Below are 17,492 nucleotides of genomic sequence, written 5' to 3' on the forward strand. Positions count from 1 at the left end.
GCTAATACATATTTTCTTCACCACAGGCTCTTTTTTACATTAGACAGTATCAGTTTTACTTTAACAGAAGCAGCAAGCAAAACCACTCATAAAACTGCCTTCCTGCCAGTGACATCATAGTCTAACATAACCTATGCTGGGAAAGGTGTCCTTTGCTTAGGCTGATAGAAGATATCTACAGGATTGTGCAAAATAAGTATATGCTGACATATACAAGGATATGCACAAAGAAAACAAAACAATGTTGCAAATAACATCAACAGAAGTGCACGTATTTATAAAAAAAGGCTGACGAATTCTTGAAGGTCATTACCTACTTTAAAACTCAAAGGTGAAAATGAAGGGGCAGAGACTTGGTGGACTATGACACAAGAGGAAGCAAATTCTGCTATTAGCAGCAGAAACTGTTCCTTTGACACAGAGATGATAGATTGATTCCAGAGTGACAGTTGTTATGCAGCCACCAGTAGGAACTGCCATTCTGCTAAGTAACATTTTGAGTAAGAACAAATTTCCGTAAGAATAAAATTTTCAAATGTGTATTCAAGCATAAAATAGCTTGGATAAAATATTAATCCTACAGGTGAAAAGTGCTTCCTAAGCTCTTTTCACAGGGAATCACCTCTCTGCAGGTGGGCAACATACAAAAATCTCTGTAATGTGTTATTTATTTTTACTACAGACACTGTCTAAGCAGGCAATTGGAATTCATGCAAATATCCAAGCAGGAAAGCTTGCAGCTCATAGTGTGCATTATAAGCAGTTGCTGCTTTCCTCTCTGCTTCACCAGGAAAACAGAGTATTTCTAAGCCTTAATATGCAGCAGTACAAAGATTATGTTACAATAATATAAAATAACACAAGGTCTACTTTCTCCTTGGTCTTTGAAAGAAAATATAGAGTCATTAATTTGGCCATCAACACAGCTGCAGAATTGTTTTGTGATGACTGCATTTTTAAAGAAAAGAGAAATACTGCACATCAATAGACATCATATGGAGCTAACACCAACTTGGTGGCTCACCTCCATCCTCACCTGCTATCAACTCCAACACATTAACTTAATCAGAGCAGAACAGCCCTGATACACAAATACACAGGGTCAGCTCCTCCCAACCTTTAGGGAGAGAAAATACTAAAGAGAAGTGATGCAGTGCTAATTAGCAGATCACACAGAATCAATTAGGTTGGAAGAGACCTCTGAGATGACACGGTTTTTACCATCCACAAAGCATACAAGCAGTGTTATAGTTGAAAAGGCAGAAAAAGGAAGACCAGGGAATGGCTAGAATGTGTGCAAATCCGCTTTACACAGTGCTAGAAAAGACTCATCCTGTAAGCACAGGACCAGGAATCTGTCTCCCTCCTGGAATAACACTCAAGAAGGGAATGCTGGTTTTCAAACCCTCCCTGTGCTGAGGCTAACACCAAAGGACTGGTCTACATCTCAACTACACACACAGTTCCTCCATCAGCCCACCAGGAAGTTATTTGCAGGAAGCTCTGCAAAGTGTTTGTGAGGAAACCCCTCACATGTCCATAACACAATCAAAACAAAGGCTGTGGAGCAACATTTCTCTTCATTACAGGTGCTACTTCAGTTCTAGAAAATTACTTTTAGCCTGTCACATAGTTTGTACACTTCAAGTCCAACATTAATTTTGAGATAAGAGCCTTCTTCCCAAACACGGGCAGATTCTAGAGTATACTGAGCACATGCACCTAAAACCCAATATTTCAAATACACAAAGCTAAAATATGCATCATCTCCACTAACCACGTTTTTTTTAAAGCTTACCATAAGAAAGAGTAAATATTTGGAACTCAACATACTGAAGACAGTATTGGTCTTTTTCCCATATATCAACTACCCAAACAGCTGCCTGGCTACCTTACAAGACACTCTTCTACCTACAGAAGTTCTCAAATTTTACACCTTAGATGTATTTCAACCAACCAGAACTACTGGGCTTATTGATCAAGTTTCAAAGGCAACATACTGATCTTCTGAACTGAAACAGGGAGTGAACAAGGATTTCTTAATAAAAGACAGACCCCATCTTACTGCTGTAAAGCAACTGCCAATCTACACAGCTTTATGGGAAAGAAGGTATTAAAGTTTTAATCAAACTCATTATATGATATAACATGTAATAGAGCCAACAATGCTAAAGCTGTATTAGTAGCAGTAGCTTTTTTTCTTGACACACTGAGGTATTCCAGACTACAGGAAAACTACAACCATTGCTAAATACAACATATTTATATAAATATTCTTAGAGGTAGTTCAAAGAGTCCAGAGCTGAAGGTTTAAGAGGGCACTACAACTAGAGAGAGAAATGGGGGATATTAAAAAAAAAAAAAAAAAAAAAAGGGAAGGTAACAAAAAATGTTTCATTAGAATATGGGACTTCTCACCTGCAGATTGCTTATAAAAATGTCTAAGGAAGGTACCTGAGATAAAAATCAATTGTCAACAGGTTTTGAGTTGCTACACAAAGGTCAAAACCCCCCTGCAAAATTCCTGTGGTATAGAGTTGGGAAGGTCAAACCCCTCTAACATTTTCCTTGTTAAAAGAAGAAAGAAACAACCATAGCATTTCTTTAGTAAAGGAATTCAATTCTAATTGTGTGACAATCTGCAGAGCAATAATTAAGAAATTCTAGTTTCCAAGCAACCCCCTATGCTAAAAGAGATTGAAATTATCCTAAAAAAAAAAAAACAAAACCAACAAAAACTCAGCTAGCAGTACTACCACCAAATACAGAGATATGCTTTTCCTGATTAAGCTAAATAGTTCCAAAAGGAGAAAACCTTCTGAAAAATAAAAAAGGTAGATATCAGAATTGCAAAAATAATTTTTAACCAAGGAAAATGTTTATATATGATGCTTCCAGCAACAAAAGACACAAGGAACAGTAAAATTTTACACATAGGCAGCTGTAAAACAAGAGAACTCTCTAGAAAAATAGACTTCCAGTATTGCTCTAGACAATTTACAGAGGCAACTCCCCTCCAAATCATTGTTTTGTTGATTCCTGTATGGCATTCAGACATCCAATGTAGAAAGAGAACCCTCTGTAAACTGTCATTAAAAAAGCATGCAAGCTCAGATCCCAAAATACAACTTTAACATTTGAAGGTCCCGACCAGAGCAGTGAGTTGAAGCCATGCTGCTACAGAATTCTTCAGGTTCAGATGCTTTGTAAAATTCTAGCTCTTCCATTATATCTGTATGTTAGCTTCTCTTCTGCAGAAAGGTTTGGAAGATTGCTCCTCAGATCCTCCTCACTCAACACACCCACAGCCCCACTGCAGAGGAAAGTGTTCCTCATTGGATAAATATATGCTAAAGCAAAATAACTTTGCAGAATTATTGGCTTATTTCACTAAATTGCATACATGCAAATATCATTAGTGAATGGCTACTTCTAATACCATCTGTCCAATGCCAAGGGCTCTTTAGCAATAGTTCATATGGCAAAAGCATTATAGTGAAGGATTATATTTTATTTACCTTGATGAGTCATTGTGACAGGTTCTTCACTGGATACATTGTTGTAAATGACCACAGCTGTGGCATTATGTGAAGCTGCTCGCAGTATTTTCTCTTTAAATGTACAATTTCCTCTCTGTAGTAAAGCAATCCACTGCTTGGTGTTTGGTGGGACCTGGAAACGCGTTCGAGGGTCACAGCCCAGACGATCTGCAACTGAAATGGGAAACAAATTTACACAGATGGCAATTTCTTCTAACAGGCAAAACAAAAAAAAAATCCTAATTCCAAGTTGCTGAAGTACTTTAATGTTATGCACTAGGAAGCCACTATTCTCCTATGAAGAAAGTCTAAAGATAACCATATTCTTATGAAAAAAAGATTTTAAAAAAAGAAGTCTCACGCAGTGAAAGCTGTGACTATATGCCCAGGAATTAGGCTCACTAACACAAGCTATTTTTAACTCCAGTGCAGCTAGAATAATGAATTCACATTCAAATCAATACCTGCCTAGAGGCTGAAAAACATTAGAATATGGTTCATCTGCTATAGGCATTTACAAAACAGCTGTTTATCAGTCATTCTGGGGAGTACAAGTATTTTTTTTTTCTTCCTAATGCAGCCACAAATATCACTGCAGTGGGAAGTACAACTGAACAAAGCAGGTTGTGAAAACAAGATTTCAGAGTTATCTCCCATGTGCAGGCTACTGTAAAAAAGGACATTAAAAGCTGATCTTGTAAAACCCCAGCAGCCAACATCAGCTTTTTACATATGCACATTTTGTCTACAAGGAAATGTATTTGAATTCATAGAGAAACAAATGGGTTTGCAAACACAACGCACTCGTCAGGTATAGATGGTATAAAGGAAGAGTAACAGAAATGGCAAATGCCAGATGTTTGAATTCAACAGTTTGCAAAGCTCTTTTGTCCCTTCTTATGGTGTAACATATCCTGCAACAACTCAAAGCCACAGAGCTGTGTACAAAAGGCACAAAAGGCAGAAGTGACTTCCCAGCAGCTGAAACCGATGAAAGATGGATCTGTTTGCAAAACTGGAAACACAGTTTAGTCTGATACACTGGTCATATCATTATAGGATTTTAATTTAGAGCCAACAACAGTTTATAATGCAAATACATTTGTCCTTTTGAATGGCAAGAGTATAATAATCTTTGGCTGCTAAAAATAGTTGGGATAAACAGTGAATTTTTCAAGACATAAAAAAACCAATCTATTTGTATAATAGCTCAGAAAAATTACAGTTCTGCAATGTAAGAGCAAATCAAATGAAGTCTCCCATAATTTTTTCCTTTTCAAGAAGTGAGTTTAGCACAACTATGAGATTACAGAAAAAAAATCTACCACCAAAAAATGTCCAGTTTAATATATTAGCTAGAAACAAAAGCCTTTTTAAGCACTCTCAGTTTAACATAGCTGAGATTTTGTTAAAATCTGTAACAAAGGAGATCCAAAGAACGAAAGATGTTTTCTGAAACAAAGAAAATCTTCTGCTTGCCTAAAGAAAGCTAGTGCAGACGAATCTATATTGTGGCAGAGGTACAGGAAGTCATTGCATCTCTTAATTTGGACAAGAAGTGCCTCTCCCTGTTCCCCTGGAAGGAGGGTGGGGAGCCAGATACCAGAACATCCTTTTCACAATTGTTTTTCAAGCCTGTATGAGACATCTCAGATATGGAGGGCTATTCGCTGTATTTTTACAGGCATCAGGGAAAATCTGAAATACAGATGCCTGAAGCCAGGTTTTATAGAGCGTTTTCTTCCATTACCCTGACATCTTTACTGGAATCCCTGTGGAAATTGCTAGCCAGCACTGATCCACACGTGTTTTGCAGCACTGGTGATGGCCATCATAAACATCAACAATCACAGAAGAGCACGTTCACACCCCCTGCACTTCTGCAATTTGTCTTTATAACTTGAGAACAGTATGTATTTTTGAAAGGAATTATAGTCCTTTTTGAAAATGAAGAATCACAACACAGGCACATGTGCCACCAACCTTTTTGCCCTCTGTTAAGATAAAGGCTGTTTAATGCACGATTCTCCCTTGTTCTGAAAATCTCCACTCAAAAACATGGAAGGAGGAAAGCACCAGCAGACTGTAATAGGAAGTTCCTCAAGACTTGAAAGATAAAAATCCCACCCTTCTCCCATGAAATCATATTCAAGAATCTCAGGTATGATACATCTGTTTGAAAATACCATTTTCTAAATGGCTACAATTCCAGAGAATCCCTCAACAGCCAAAAATAAGTCTGAAAGTAGACACTATGGTCAATATAAATTTATGGATTAAAACCAGTAATACTACAGATTATGTACTGTTTCCTTCAGTACAATCATGATCAAAACTAAAATATGAAGTGAAAACAAAACTGGCCACAAGACAAGGTAATGGATTATTACAGTGAAAAACCATAAAAGCAACAAAGAGCACCATGAATGAGGAAGAAGCATTCTCCAAATTCATGCAGGCACCTTTAAATTTGTATGCTTGAAAATTTTAAGCTTAAAAAGCAACAGAGAAAGCAGTAAGAGACAACAGAAACTGCATCGGTGGGAAAAGTAGTACAAAATTTTCTACCACAGTAGAGATCAAAGTCTCCCTCAGCTGTGGACAGAGCTATGAAATGTTACTGGATAAAGCAAAAGAATTAGGAAACAAGATATTAAGAGATTAAAGCTTTCCAGATATAGACCAACAAACACCAGTCTAATGCTTACAGTATGTTATCCTGATGAGGTGTATTCACTATATCCTGATGAAAATTTAACAGCTGACAACATTAGCTCAGTACTATTTAAGTAATACAAAAACATTGAAGAAAATCTGGTTGGTTCAGATAAATCTGAACTGTCTGCAAGTCACTTGAGATTTAATAAAAAGTCACAACCCACTTTTCTTTGCATTAGCATTCTATTACACCACACAAATGTTAAGTAATCTTTTTCCTTTTAACTAAATAAAATTCAGAAACAATAGTGAAAAAGGTGGAGTGTTTTGCTTGCCTTTTCAATAGACTGAAGATATTCCAAAAAGCATGGAAGTCTTAAAATCACAGTCACCCTTCTAGAATAGTGAGATGGTTACAATGAAACATCTCCTGTACAGCTCAGGTGTCAGTGGTATCAGCAGGCACAGAAGGGGACACACATGAACAGGGGCAGCCAGAATCGTCTCTGACACTCTCCGCTACCCTGCCATCTATGATCTGCTGTCCAAAGCTCAACTAGAATCAAAACCAAATGGGCTCCAAGCATTACCTGGATGATCACAGAATTGTTTGGGTTGGAAAAGACATCTAAGATCATCAAGTCCAACCAGTAATCTGGCACTGTTGTGTTCACCACTAAGCCATGTTCCTGAGTACCACAACTACAAGACTTTTAAATACCTCCAGGTGTGGTGACTCCACCACTGCCCTGAGCAGTCTGGTTCAGCACTTGACAATCCTTTTAGTGAAGAAATTTTTCCTAATATTGAATCTAACTTCCTCCAGGCACAGCTTGAGGCAGTTTCCTCCTACTGTGCCACTTGCTACCTGGGAGAAAACGCTGAACGCCACTTGGCTCCACCCTCCTGTCAGGGAGTTTTAGACAGCAAGAAGGTCCTCCCTGAGCCTCCTTTTCTCCAGATCCTTCAGCGTTTCTTCATCAGACTTGTGCTTCAGCCCCTTCCCCAGCTCCTTTATCCTTCTCTGGACACAGTCCACTATATCAATGTCTTTCTTGCAGTGAGAGGCCCAAAACTGATGTTACTTGTTAGAATGAAAAGCAACTTCATATTAAATTATTCTAAAACAAATCACTTGCAGAGAGAAAGATATGATCAGAAGCTACTCATGGAAGTTGAGAAGATACAAGCATACAGAAAGCCATTTAAGTAAGTTTCCCTATAATATACTACTCTTCTGGCTTATTTGAAATATAAGCTATTTCCCCTGCCTGTCTCTGTGTTTATCTATGCATCATGTGTTGGCAAAACCCCCATTTTTCTGGTTTAGAAGGTTTAGAAGTGGCAGCCTGCTGGGTTAAAGAGCTATGTACAATGTTGTTGTAAATATCTCCCTTCCTACTAAGTCCCAGCACCACAGAAGAGCCTCTTTACAGAAGAATCAGCTGTGATTTAAGTACCCACCATTAGGCTCATGTTTGTTTTCTGCTTTAGGAGAGCTTCAGTTTCCTTTTGCAGAATACAAAGGGCTGCTCAGTTTGTGTATCTGTTTTTCTTTGAGAATTTTTTATAACTCAAGACCCCTTTCTGCTGAAGGACTCAGGTTTGTGACAGCATTTTAGGGATTCATGGGAAAAAAATAGTCAATGATGCAACAGATCCAACCAAGATTCCTCAACTACTGAAGAAGCAGTGGCAAGCTCATATCAGCACAGCAACTGTACCTTCCTTTTCCAATTGCCTGACCATTTTCTAGCCTTCTCCCTATAGGAAGGGGAGCCATTTTGTGGAGCAAAAATGAACCAAAAAGGGCAGTTCCCAGCAGCTTTGTCACAGGTGCACACCTGTCTGAATGCAGACTGTCCCCTAGTTCTGAACTGTGCCTGGGCTTGCTCTTTCTCACGCTGTGTTCCTGCTGCTCTTGCATCGCTTTGAACACAACTGTGACACCCCCCCCACTTCACCCAAGGTTGCTGCACTGGCTGTTAGCAGACTTTGTCCCCTTTTCACACAAATATCCCACTCTCTGTACATTAAGCATTTTATTCTGTGCAGGGCTTTTTTCTCTATTTTTTTTTTCTCTCTAAAGGTCAGATATCTTGCTATTGATTTCATCTTAGCTAATACTGTCATCTGTAAAGCCAGCACCAGTTGCCAGAGCTGGTCTGTATCAGCTACACATACAGAAATCATTTTAAAGTCTGACCTTCAATCACTGTAATACAATAGCTGGAGAGACACCACTAGTATTTTGAGGGACAGCAGATCAAGAGGCTTGTTGGGAAGGAAAGCACAGAGGAACACAGGAAGGTACAGTGCCATGCAGGCTGCACCCCAAAGCATTCCCTCCCTGCAGCTCTGCTGCCCAGGTAGGTGCTATATAGAACACATAACTGGTAAAACAAGACAGCTTTGTGCAACACATTAATTACAATCCTGTGATAAAATTTTGAGAAAAGGAATTCAGCTGGGAAATTCACAGAGGCAACTCAGCAGTGCTGATAGATTATTTCAAGGAATGGTACTAGTTATTTTCTATCCCATTAGGGCTTAATAGATGCAATGGACATATTTTCTTTCAAAGCATTACTACTTGTGCTATTAGCAATATAGCCCTTATTCAAGCCAGTCATAATTTCTACTTTATAAGGTGGTGCCAATGAATCAATGAGCTATGTACAGCAACATTTTCTTTTCAACAGCTCTTTCAGGTAATTGCTTTGACTAAAGCTGGCTTTAGCACGAAAAGAAACTCTTTGAGCAAGAGGTAATCTGGTTTCAGGGAGGAGGTTAAACAAAAGAAAATCACTGAAGCTTAGAAGACTCCTGTAATAGTTCAGATTTAATCTTGTTAGCTCAGTATTCTACAATTATGGCTATACACTCCAATATATAACCTCCACTTTTGCTATCAATTAATGACTACCAATTAAGCTGAACACAAAGATCAATGATGGACAGAAGCATGGCACAAGATCCTTCTTCCCCTACTCTACTGATATATTTGCTCGTTGCATTTTCAATAGCCTTACTGGTTTGGATTCTGGGCCAGAATTTCTGTCTGAATGCTGTCTAAAGCTCCGCAGTTACCAGGAAACTGGCATTTCAAACCTTCTGCAGCTAAAACTTGTTCACACAACATGTTTATGAAGTGCCAGATGCTACAGAATGCTGTAGTTACAGCACTATGCACAAGATACACCTCCTTCCTAACACTGAGCAAATATTGTTTCTTCCACACTTTCACCTTTTTCTAACATATGTTTTTCCTCACATTCTCAGTCTCCTTGCCAAGCCCCAGCCCTTATATCCCTTTGGGAGAGCTCTCCTTTCTATGAGCCCTTTCTCCAAAGCAGCTTTCGTACAACCACCACCTCCCTACAAGCCCTTTAAACTCCATCTGTTTCCGCCCCTCCTCACCTGCTCGTTCCTGACCTACTGGCTCAGTGAATTTTAACATTTCAAGTTTGTCTCTGCTGCTGTTTCTCTTCCTATTAGCTCCATCACCAGTCCTGGTCATCCTGCCTGCTTCCCAAGCCAGCCAAGGTGCACAAAGCCTCACCTCCCAGCAAGTCCTGCAAGAGGACTCTTCAATGCACACAAGACTGAATTTCCAGTCTTCACACTGGACTCCAAAAGCAATAATCCAGATTCAACAGCCACAAAGAATCCTGTTCCCCACTGAGAATGTTTTTGAGGGAACTAAGCCACAAAACACTTCTGCTTCTATCAAGAACCATTAAGGTGAGTATTCACTGGCTTCTAGCTTGGTTTGCCACGGCAAGGGGAATATACCTGACACCTAAACGTCTGCACCACAACTGGTGTCAGGCACCCAATACCAAAGAGTAAAAGCACAGGTCATTGGAGTGGCACAGGGCTGAACACTTGCACGGTGCATGTGCAGACATCCAGGAGCACCCAGGCAGCTGCTGTGAGAGGACTGGGCTGAAATTACCTGGAAGTGTTCAAGGCCAGGTTGGAAAAGGCTTCAAGCAACCTGGTCTAGGAGAATGTCCCTTCCCAAGGCAGGGGGCTTGGAACTAGAGAATCTTTAAGGTCCTTTCCAACCCAAACCACTCTATGATTCTATGAAAATGCCTGGTTGCACCAAGTCACAGATAAAAGAGTAAGGGACTGAGAAGTATTCTGGAGCCACACTGAAGGAATACTATAAACCTAAACTATCAGAAAATCTAAATCAGGCTGTGAAGACTCATTTCACTTCTATCCTTCCATGCACAATAAGAGGAGTTTTGTTTTGGTTTTTTTTTTTTTGACTCTGCAAGCATTCATGTCCAGAAGTGGTTTAAAACACTCTTTTAATAAGAAATTAACTCATGACAAGAGATAAACAAGTCAGAGGAGGTAAGAAAAGCAACTCGAAGTAGAAGAACGGAACAGAGATTAATAAAGGAACTATGCTGCTATCGTGCATTTAATGTGCTTGGAAAAATATGCCCACACAGCTGCTGAATGTACACCCAGCAACCAACTGTGACCAAGAGCTCACTGGAGCTGCACTTTCACAAGTCACATTCACAGGCGGTCATGCCAGTTACTGCCACCCCACTCCCAGGGGAACACTGCCTTTGAAAGCCCCTATCAATTTCATACAAGCTCTATAAAAAGAACACAGAAAGAGTTTTAATACATGTATTAACATGACAAGTTTGGATTCCATTAAAGAAATCCTGCTAAAGAAACAGGAGAAGTGATTGACTATCATGCTGCACTGAGATTTAAAGGATGAGTGACCACATGGAGCTGGCATCTTCAAAAAGCAGCACATAAAATATTAGACATATTCAAGAATAGAAGTCAAAAAACACCACAGAACACTTAAAATAACAAGTTGTGTGTGGTCAGCAGCAGACCATGGACCCCAAGTCTTGAATTAGTAAACTCATTTATTTCCCTGCAGGCAATGAGCAAGGGATGGGATAAGATGCCCCATTCCTGGAAGAGTTCCAAGGCCAGGCTGAATGGGGCTTTGGGCAGCCTGGTCTAGTGGAAAGCATCCCTGCCCACAGCAGGGATGATCTTCAAAGTCCATTCCAAACCAAACCATTCTATGATTCTATGATTCTTCACAGAGCATGCAAAAATGTGAAATTAAGGACACTTCACCTCTGAAATAGTCCATGCCATCAAGGTGGTAACAGATCACCCACATTTGTGAAAATTTCAAAGACAGCCCATAAATGGGTGAATGCTTGACATCACAACAGTTTCAAATTCAAGGTACCTTCAAATAAAGTTGCTAACAATTCTAGAGTCCTTTTCTTCTGAGGATACATGAAAACTGGGGTACAGCATTTACTGCTCTAAGAGCAGTGGCTGGCAGCTACTCATGTTTAGAGCTATTAGAAAAAATTTTGCAAGCGAGTTCACCAGCAATATTAACAGGCTGATTAAAAAAACATGAAAACAATTACTTTCAGTAATACTGCAGCATCTTTTATCAAATCTGCATATAAAAAAGCAGATGTTCAAGAACAGCTTAACTAAAAGCTTAAAATATTCCAGTCTTTCTTCTACATTAAACCACAGGCACATCAGCAAAATTCAAATAAAATATAACAATCTACACAGAACAATTCAGAGTATCTAAAAGTAAGGACGACAGCCACTGTTGTGCTTGCTTTAAGTTGTCTGTAATGAAACAGAAGGGCAAAACTGAATTTCCCCCAAAACTGATAACAAAGTTTTAACAACTGCACTATGTCAAACCATGTCAGGCCTGACATTTTCACACTTCCTGCTGTTGCTTCTCAAGAAAGCTATTTATCATAGTACTAAGCAGTAGGTATAAAAATACTGTTTGTAGACTGCTCAAAATTTTATTTAGCTTTTCTTGTTATCAACTGCCTGTGAAAATGCTGTCAAAGTCTCCCTCAGTGTTTAAATTGCATCTTAGTGACAGCATATCAAAAGAAAGTAGAAAAGGTTACAGAGGCAAATTAAAAGAAATTAGTATCTAAAGTTTTTCCTTACACAGCTCAAAAAAAACCACAGCTCAAAAAAAAAGTGCTTTGATACCTTGCACGTATTAAAAAGCAGTATTTTAAAACCTGTTAAAATACTACTTGCAGTGACATTGCTTACATGCCTAAAACTTTCAGGACAGACTCCTGATTTCAAGGGGGTTTTGTGGGGATGTGAAGAACATCAAGAAGCAGAAGAACGACTGCAACATATTTAATCTTAGCTGATAGGATTTGAAGTAAAAATGAAATAATTTTAGAGCAGACTTCCTCAACAATTTCTGCTTCCACACCCTTCCACCCCAAAATCTATCCCCATTAATATATTCTAATTATATTTTGCAGAGCTAATGAAACTGAGGTCCAGTGAGAATGGCAAGCACCTGCTGATGCACAGCCTGATCCATCTGGACCAGAAGCTTACAGAGGCTGCCTAGCAGAATGCATTTGCTCTGAAGAAGCATCAAAGTATTTTCCTGATCTTAAGATTTGGCAAATTCTCTAAAGCTTCTACTAATACAGTAGTTTTGTGCTATCAATTCTTCTAAAACACTCTTAGTATTCACCACTTAGAATCGAGTTTTAACTGACGACTGTATTTCATTTAATACATTATTCAGATGTTTACTGTCCAGGAGGCAGGTTGGGACCACTGTATTGCATCAAGTGGTCCATTCCTTAAAGATGGCAGTTTAGATAATATCAAGGATGGTTTTCAAAGTAAGATACTATTAAAACTACATCACTATTACTGAAGATACCAGTCTTACTTCAGGCAAAATTCATTACAATACTCTCAGCTGTTCAAATTAGTGTTCTCTATAAACCCGAGCATTCATCAAAAGAATGATGGACAACAGCTTTGCTTAATTAAAAGAAAACTTATTTGTACACTCTATCCAGTGTTCAGTACTGCAAGCAAGCACATTTTAGGCTGGCTATAAGAGCAACAGCTTGGCAGCTTCAATCCTTCCAAGTCTTGATGGGCAGCTTAAATAGTGTTTTTAGAATTGCACACTGAAAAACTGTGACTTCATGCAGTTGCCAAAGCTATCCAGATGCAGACTGAGATGGCTATGCAGCTGTTCTGAGATTCAAGGCAATGCTGTACCCAAATGCCGTCAACTATCGCTACCCTCTCTGTAATTAGTTAAGGAATAACACCTTCATCGCTCAGTACACCCATTCTACGCTGGATCTATGCTGGAAAACACATTATGCTTCGCTGAGCCGTTTTTCAAGCCAACACTCTCAGATCATGGATTTATTTTATTTTCCTCTGGGCAAGCTCTTCCTCCTCGTTTGTCAGAGCTCTCTAGGAAAGCCTGCCCAGCCCAGGCAAGGACGAACCACCCGGCAGAGAGCGAGGGAAGCGTTCGTTACCTCCGTTGATAGGGACGGGAGCCACCAGCAGCCCCTTGACCTCCACCTTCGGGGAGTCCTGCCCGTAGCGGCCACGGTCGATCCGCAGCAGCGTGGGGCCGCCGCGCTCGGGGCTCAGCACGGTCACGTTGATGAGCGCGGTGTAGTACGCCTGGCTGGCGTTGTCGGCGCCGGCCGGCCGGACCCGGCCGTGCCACAGCAGCAGCGGCAGCAGCAGCAGCACGGAGGAGCCGCCGTTCCAGTGCTGGCGAGCCCACCGCCAGTTCATCTTCGACTCCGGGCGAGCCGACGGCCGTCACCGGTTGCCTCCGCCGCTCCCCCCCGGCAGCGTCGAGCCCCGCACACCCGGGTGTGTCCTATCCCATCTGACAGCCCGGGAGCGGAGAGAACCAAAAGCGGGCGGAGCGGGGAGGAGAGCTCGGGCTCATGCCATGGGAGGAGCCAGGGGAGTCATGGCAGGTCCCAGCCGGGTCCGATCCGCCGCCGCGGCTCCCAGGGGAGGCTGCTCGGGGGAAGCCGAGCCCCGCCGGTCCCTCAGAGCGCCGCGCTCATAGCGCCCGCCGCCGCCGCGGGGGAGCTCCGGCCGGGCGAGGGCAGGGGAGGAGGCGGGGCGGTGCCGCGGCCCCCTCCCCGCGCAGCCCCTCGCCAGCCCAGGGGAGGTGCGGGCACGAGCCGCCGCTGCCGCCTCAGTCGCGCTCGCGAACAGCCGCGGGGCTCGCTCGGACTCGGCCCGCCGCGCCGCCTCGTTTCGCCTCGGGGCTCGTGGCCGCCTTAGTGCGGCAGGCGGCGCAGCTCAGTGCCCAGCCCGGCGTCCTCAGCTGGCAGCCGTCGCTTCATGCCCGGTTCGCCCCGAGGGCGGCGGGCCCCCGCACCGTCCCGCGGCTCCGCGCCTCGACTGCAGCCCCGCGCTCTGCGCAGGCGCCGCACGCCCCGCCCCGCGCCACGAGGGCGAGAGGCGGGGCTTGGGCCGGGCCACGCCCTCAGGAGGCGGGGCCATCGCAAAGGGGCGGGGCCGCGGTGTATGAGGTCATTGTGGGCGTGGCCCGGCTGGGCGGCTGCGGTGACAGCGGGCTCCGGCGGCGGAGTTCGCCGGGAGTTCGATCCCAGCGCCGCACGGCTACCGGCCGGGAATTGGATCCCAGCGCCGCACAGGCACCGGCCGGGAGTCGGATCCCAGCGCCGCACGGCTACCGGCCGGGAATTGGATCCCAGCGCCGCACGGCCACCGGCCGGGAGTCGGATCCCAGCGCCGCACGGCCACCGGCCGGGAATTGGATCCCAGCGCCGCACGGCCACCGGCCGGGAATTGGATCCCAGCGCCGCACGGCCACCGGCTGGGAATTCGGTCTCAGCGCCGCACAGCCACCGGCTGGGAAGGCTGCTGAGCTCGGCGAGTCCAAGCTGCGACCAAACACCACCGTGTCAACTAGACCATGGCACTGAGTGCCACATAACAGTCTTTCCTGAAACATCTACAGGGACAGTGACTCCACCACCTCCTTGGGCAGTCTGTTCCAATATCTAAACACCTTTCTGTGAAGAAAGTCTTCCTAATGTCCAACCTAAACCTTCCCTGGTGCAGCTTAAGATGTTGGGACACATACACGTACAGGCTCTCATGGCTCCTCAGCATCTTTTCAGAAAAATATTTCCAGTTCAGGAGTGCTGATCACCAAAAAGATACAAAGAAAGAGTTTTAAAGCATGTCAGAAATAGGGGGTGGAAGAGCTGTGTGTGTGAAAACCAGGTGGGGTGTGTTCAGTCTGTCCAGGTAGAACTGAATGGGCTTTTGGGGCAGGAACAGCACAGCTTCTGTGTCAGGTTTCATCATTCCTACTGTATTTGTTGTTACTTGCTTCTGATGTAGTAAAATGGGAAATTGTACAAACACTCAAATATTGTTAATAAATATTAATCGCAGGAAATACTGTAAAATAGGGTTTGATGAATGATCAACTAACATTGTTTTAAGGATTTCAGCCTCTTGGGAGATGTAACAAAATACTGTAATGGCCTCCTTGGATTTTGGAAGACTAACTGAAAATTAGTTACAGCAAAGAGAACAATTACTGCAGGACTGTGAGTTAGGGTATTTTCTAAGTTTCTGAAAAAAATGGCTATGGAGCTGTTCTTTTGAGATATGGTCTCCTTGGTGACTTCCCCAGCTGCACGGGAAGGCCCTCAGATAAGTTTGGTGTTTAACCTATGCATCTTATTAACCTGTTTTCTTCTGGGAAGTTTTGTATTTTATTCATTTGTGATGCACCTGGTCACACACACACACACACACACACACACACACACACACACACACACACATACACGTAAGATAACACTGTTGAAGCAGAGTCTGTTTATTTCATTGAGATGCAAATAGTTTTATCCTGCCCTTGGAGAAACCTGTTCCTTTTCTGAGGAAAGCAGCATGATTGGAAACCTGCACCTCGGAGCAGGAGGGATGTACGGACTCTGCTAAAGGCATGTGTGGCTCTGTAAAATCCTCTGAGAAGCTGTTTCTGCAAGGCTCTGTAGAAATGTCAATACAATCCAGGAAATTATTCTGAAGCAGCAACTGAATGTTCTGCTTACATTTTTTTTTTAATGTAATTTTGCCCTTCTTGGTACATGCTGGGTGAGGAACCACATGCTACTGATTCTTCCTCATTTCACCCAAACCTTCACCCCAGCCACAGAGACAGAGCTGTGGCTGACAGTGTACAGTACATGTTTTGGAGTTGTTCTTGCTTTGACTTCTCAGAACTAAGAGCTCTGCATCATTCTGATGCAAACTCATGTGCTTTATTGCCGAAATGTCCTCAGAAGGGGCCAAGGAGTCCCGGGAGCCTGAGGATTTTTTGCTATCACTGTGCTGACCTTCAGAGAAGGATCTCAAAACACTTTGGAAAAGCATTGAGGATATATTCACTGGCCATGCTAGAAGCAAAACAAGGGGCCCAGCCAGGGCATCCCCAGTTCTTTGCTGACCGCATGAAATGGCTGGTTTTTATTTTTTTTTTTATCCAGTTTCCTGTGGGCTGTGTTTCTGATGGAGAGAGGTGCTCCAACGCCTGTGTGAGGGCTGCTCCTTGGTTCCGTCCCCATCCCCATCCCCATCCCCATCCCCATCCCCATCCCCATCCCCATCCCCATCCCCATCCCCGCTCACACAGTTGGGAGGCTGTTCCTCACCTTCCTCCCAGCCTGTCCTTTGGATGCCCTATGGATGGGTTGGAAAGAAGGCGAAGAGCAGCCAAGGGGGGGTAGTCATGGCCCCAGAAGAGGGGCAGCCAAGCATTGCTCCAGGATGCACCAAAATAGAATATTTCATCAGTGGAACAGCTTCAATCTCCTCATTCCTCGGATGGACAGGCCCCTGGATGGGAAAAGGAAAATGAAAAGGTCCTTTTGGAAGCTTTCACCCCAAGGTGGAACTGGATGAAGGAATGACGAACCCTTCATCCAGAGGAGAGGAGCGGAGATGTCCCCCTTGTGTCCCCTCAGCTGTGTCTCTGCCACTGATGGCTCCTCAGGGGACATTATTTTAGTCAGACAAATGACAAAAAAGGTGCTGATGCCTTCACAGGTCCACCCATGGGTAACGAGGGAGCTGTGCCTGAGCGTTCCTTGAGCTCCTACCGATTTTTTTTTCTTTTTAGGGGAATGCTCACGAACGCACTCGTGTCCCATTTCTCAGCGAACACCTCGTTCAGCCGCGCTGCCGCCCTTGGCTGTGCCAGCGCCACAGGCGCGCCGCCATCTTCCCGCCGGGGCCCGCGGCCGCCGGGGGCAGGGCGCCACCTGCGGGCCGCCGGCGGCACCGCCCGGGCTCGCGGGGGCGGGGTCGGTGCCGTGAGGGGAATTTGGGAATTTGGCTCCGGTCCGAGCCGTCGGTGCCGTGAGGAGAACGGACCGAGGCGGGGTTGGG

At 43.6% G+C, this 17,492-nt stretch overlaps 1 protein-coding gene and 1 long non-coding RNA gene across 4 annotated transcripts in view; both read right to left on the reverse strand.

Annotated features, from left to right (window-relative positions):
* The window catches only part of RNF130 (ring finger protein 130), a 49,927-nt gene extending 35,726 nt beyond the window's left edge, over positions 1–14,201 (reverse strand). Inside the window, exons 1-2 of one of the 3 annotated variants that reach the window (XM_021552272.3) lie at positions 13,568–14,101; positions 3,519–3,713 (exon numbers count right to left, since the gene is read on the reverse strand). In XM_021552272.3, coding sequence (XP_021407947.2) covers positions 3,519–3,713; positions 13,568–13,835 — 463 coding nt within the window. In that variant the 5' untranslated portion in view covers positions 13,836–14,101. Of the gene's footprint in view, positions 1–3,518; positions 3,714–13,567 lie in introns of all 3 variants that reach the window. The other 2 variants (XM_085591386.1, XM_021552273.4) reach the window with 2 other exon arrangements.
* A 1,706-nt stretch (positions 14,202–15,907) lies between these two features.
* Positions 15,908–17,342, reverse strand: LOC146766185 (uncharacterized). Its single transcript, XR_014958316.1, has 3 exons — positions 17,204–17,342; positions 16,757–16,940; positions 15,908–16,093 (listed from the first exon to the last, which is right to left on the reverse strand). It is a non-coding gene; the product is annotated as an uncharacterized LOC146766185 (long non-coding RNA).
* Between the last annotated feature and the right edge of the window lie 150 nt (positions 17,343–17,492).

Source organism: Lonchura striata, chromosome 13, assembly GCF_050655825.1.
Source record: "Lonchura striata isolate lonStrDom1 chromosome 13, ASM5065582v1, whole genome shotgun sequence".
Classification (NCBI taxonomy): Eukaryota; Metazoa; Chordata; class Aves; order Passeriformes; family Estrildidae; genus Lonchura; species Lonchura striata.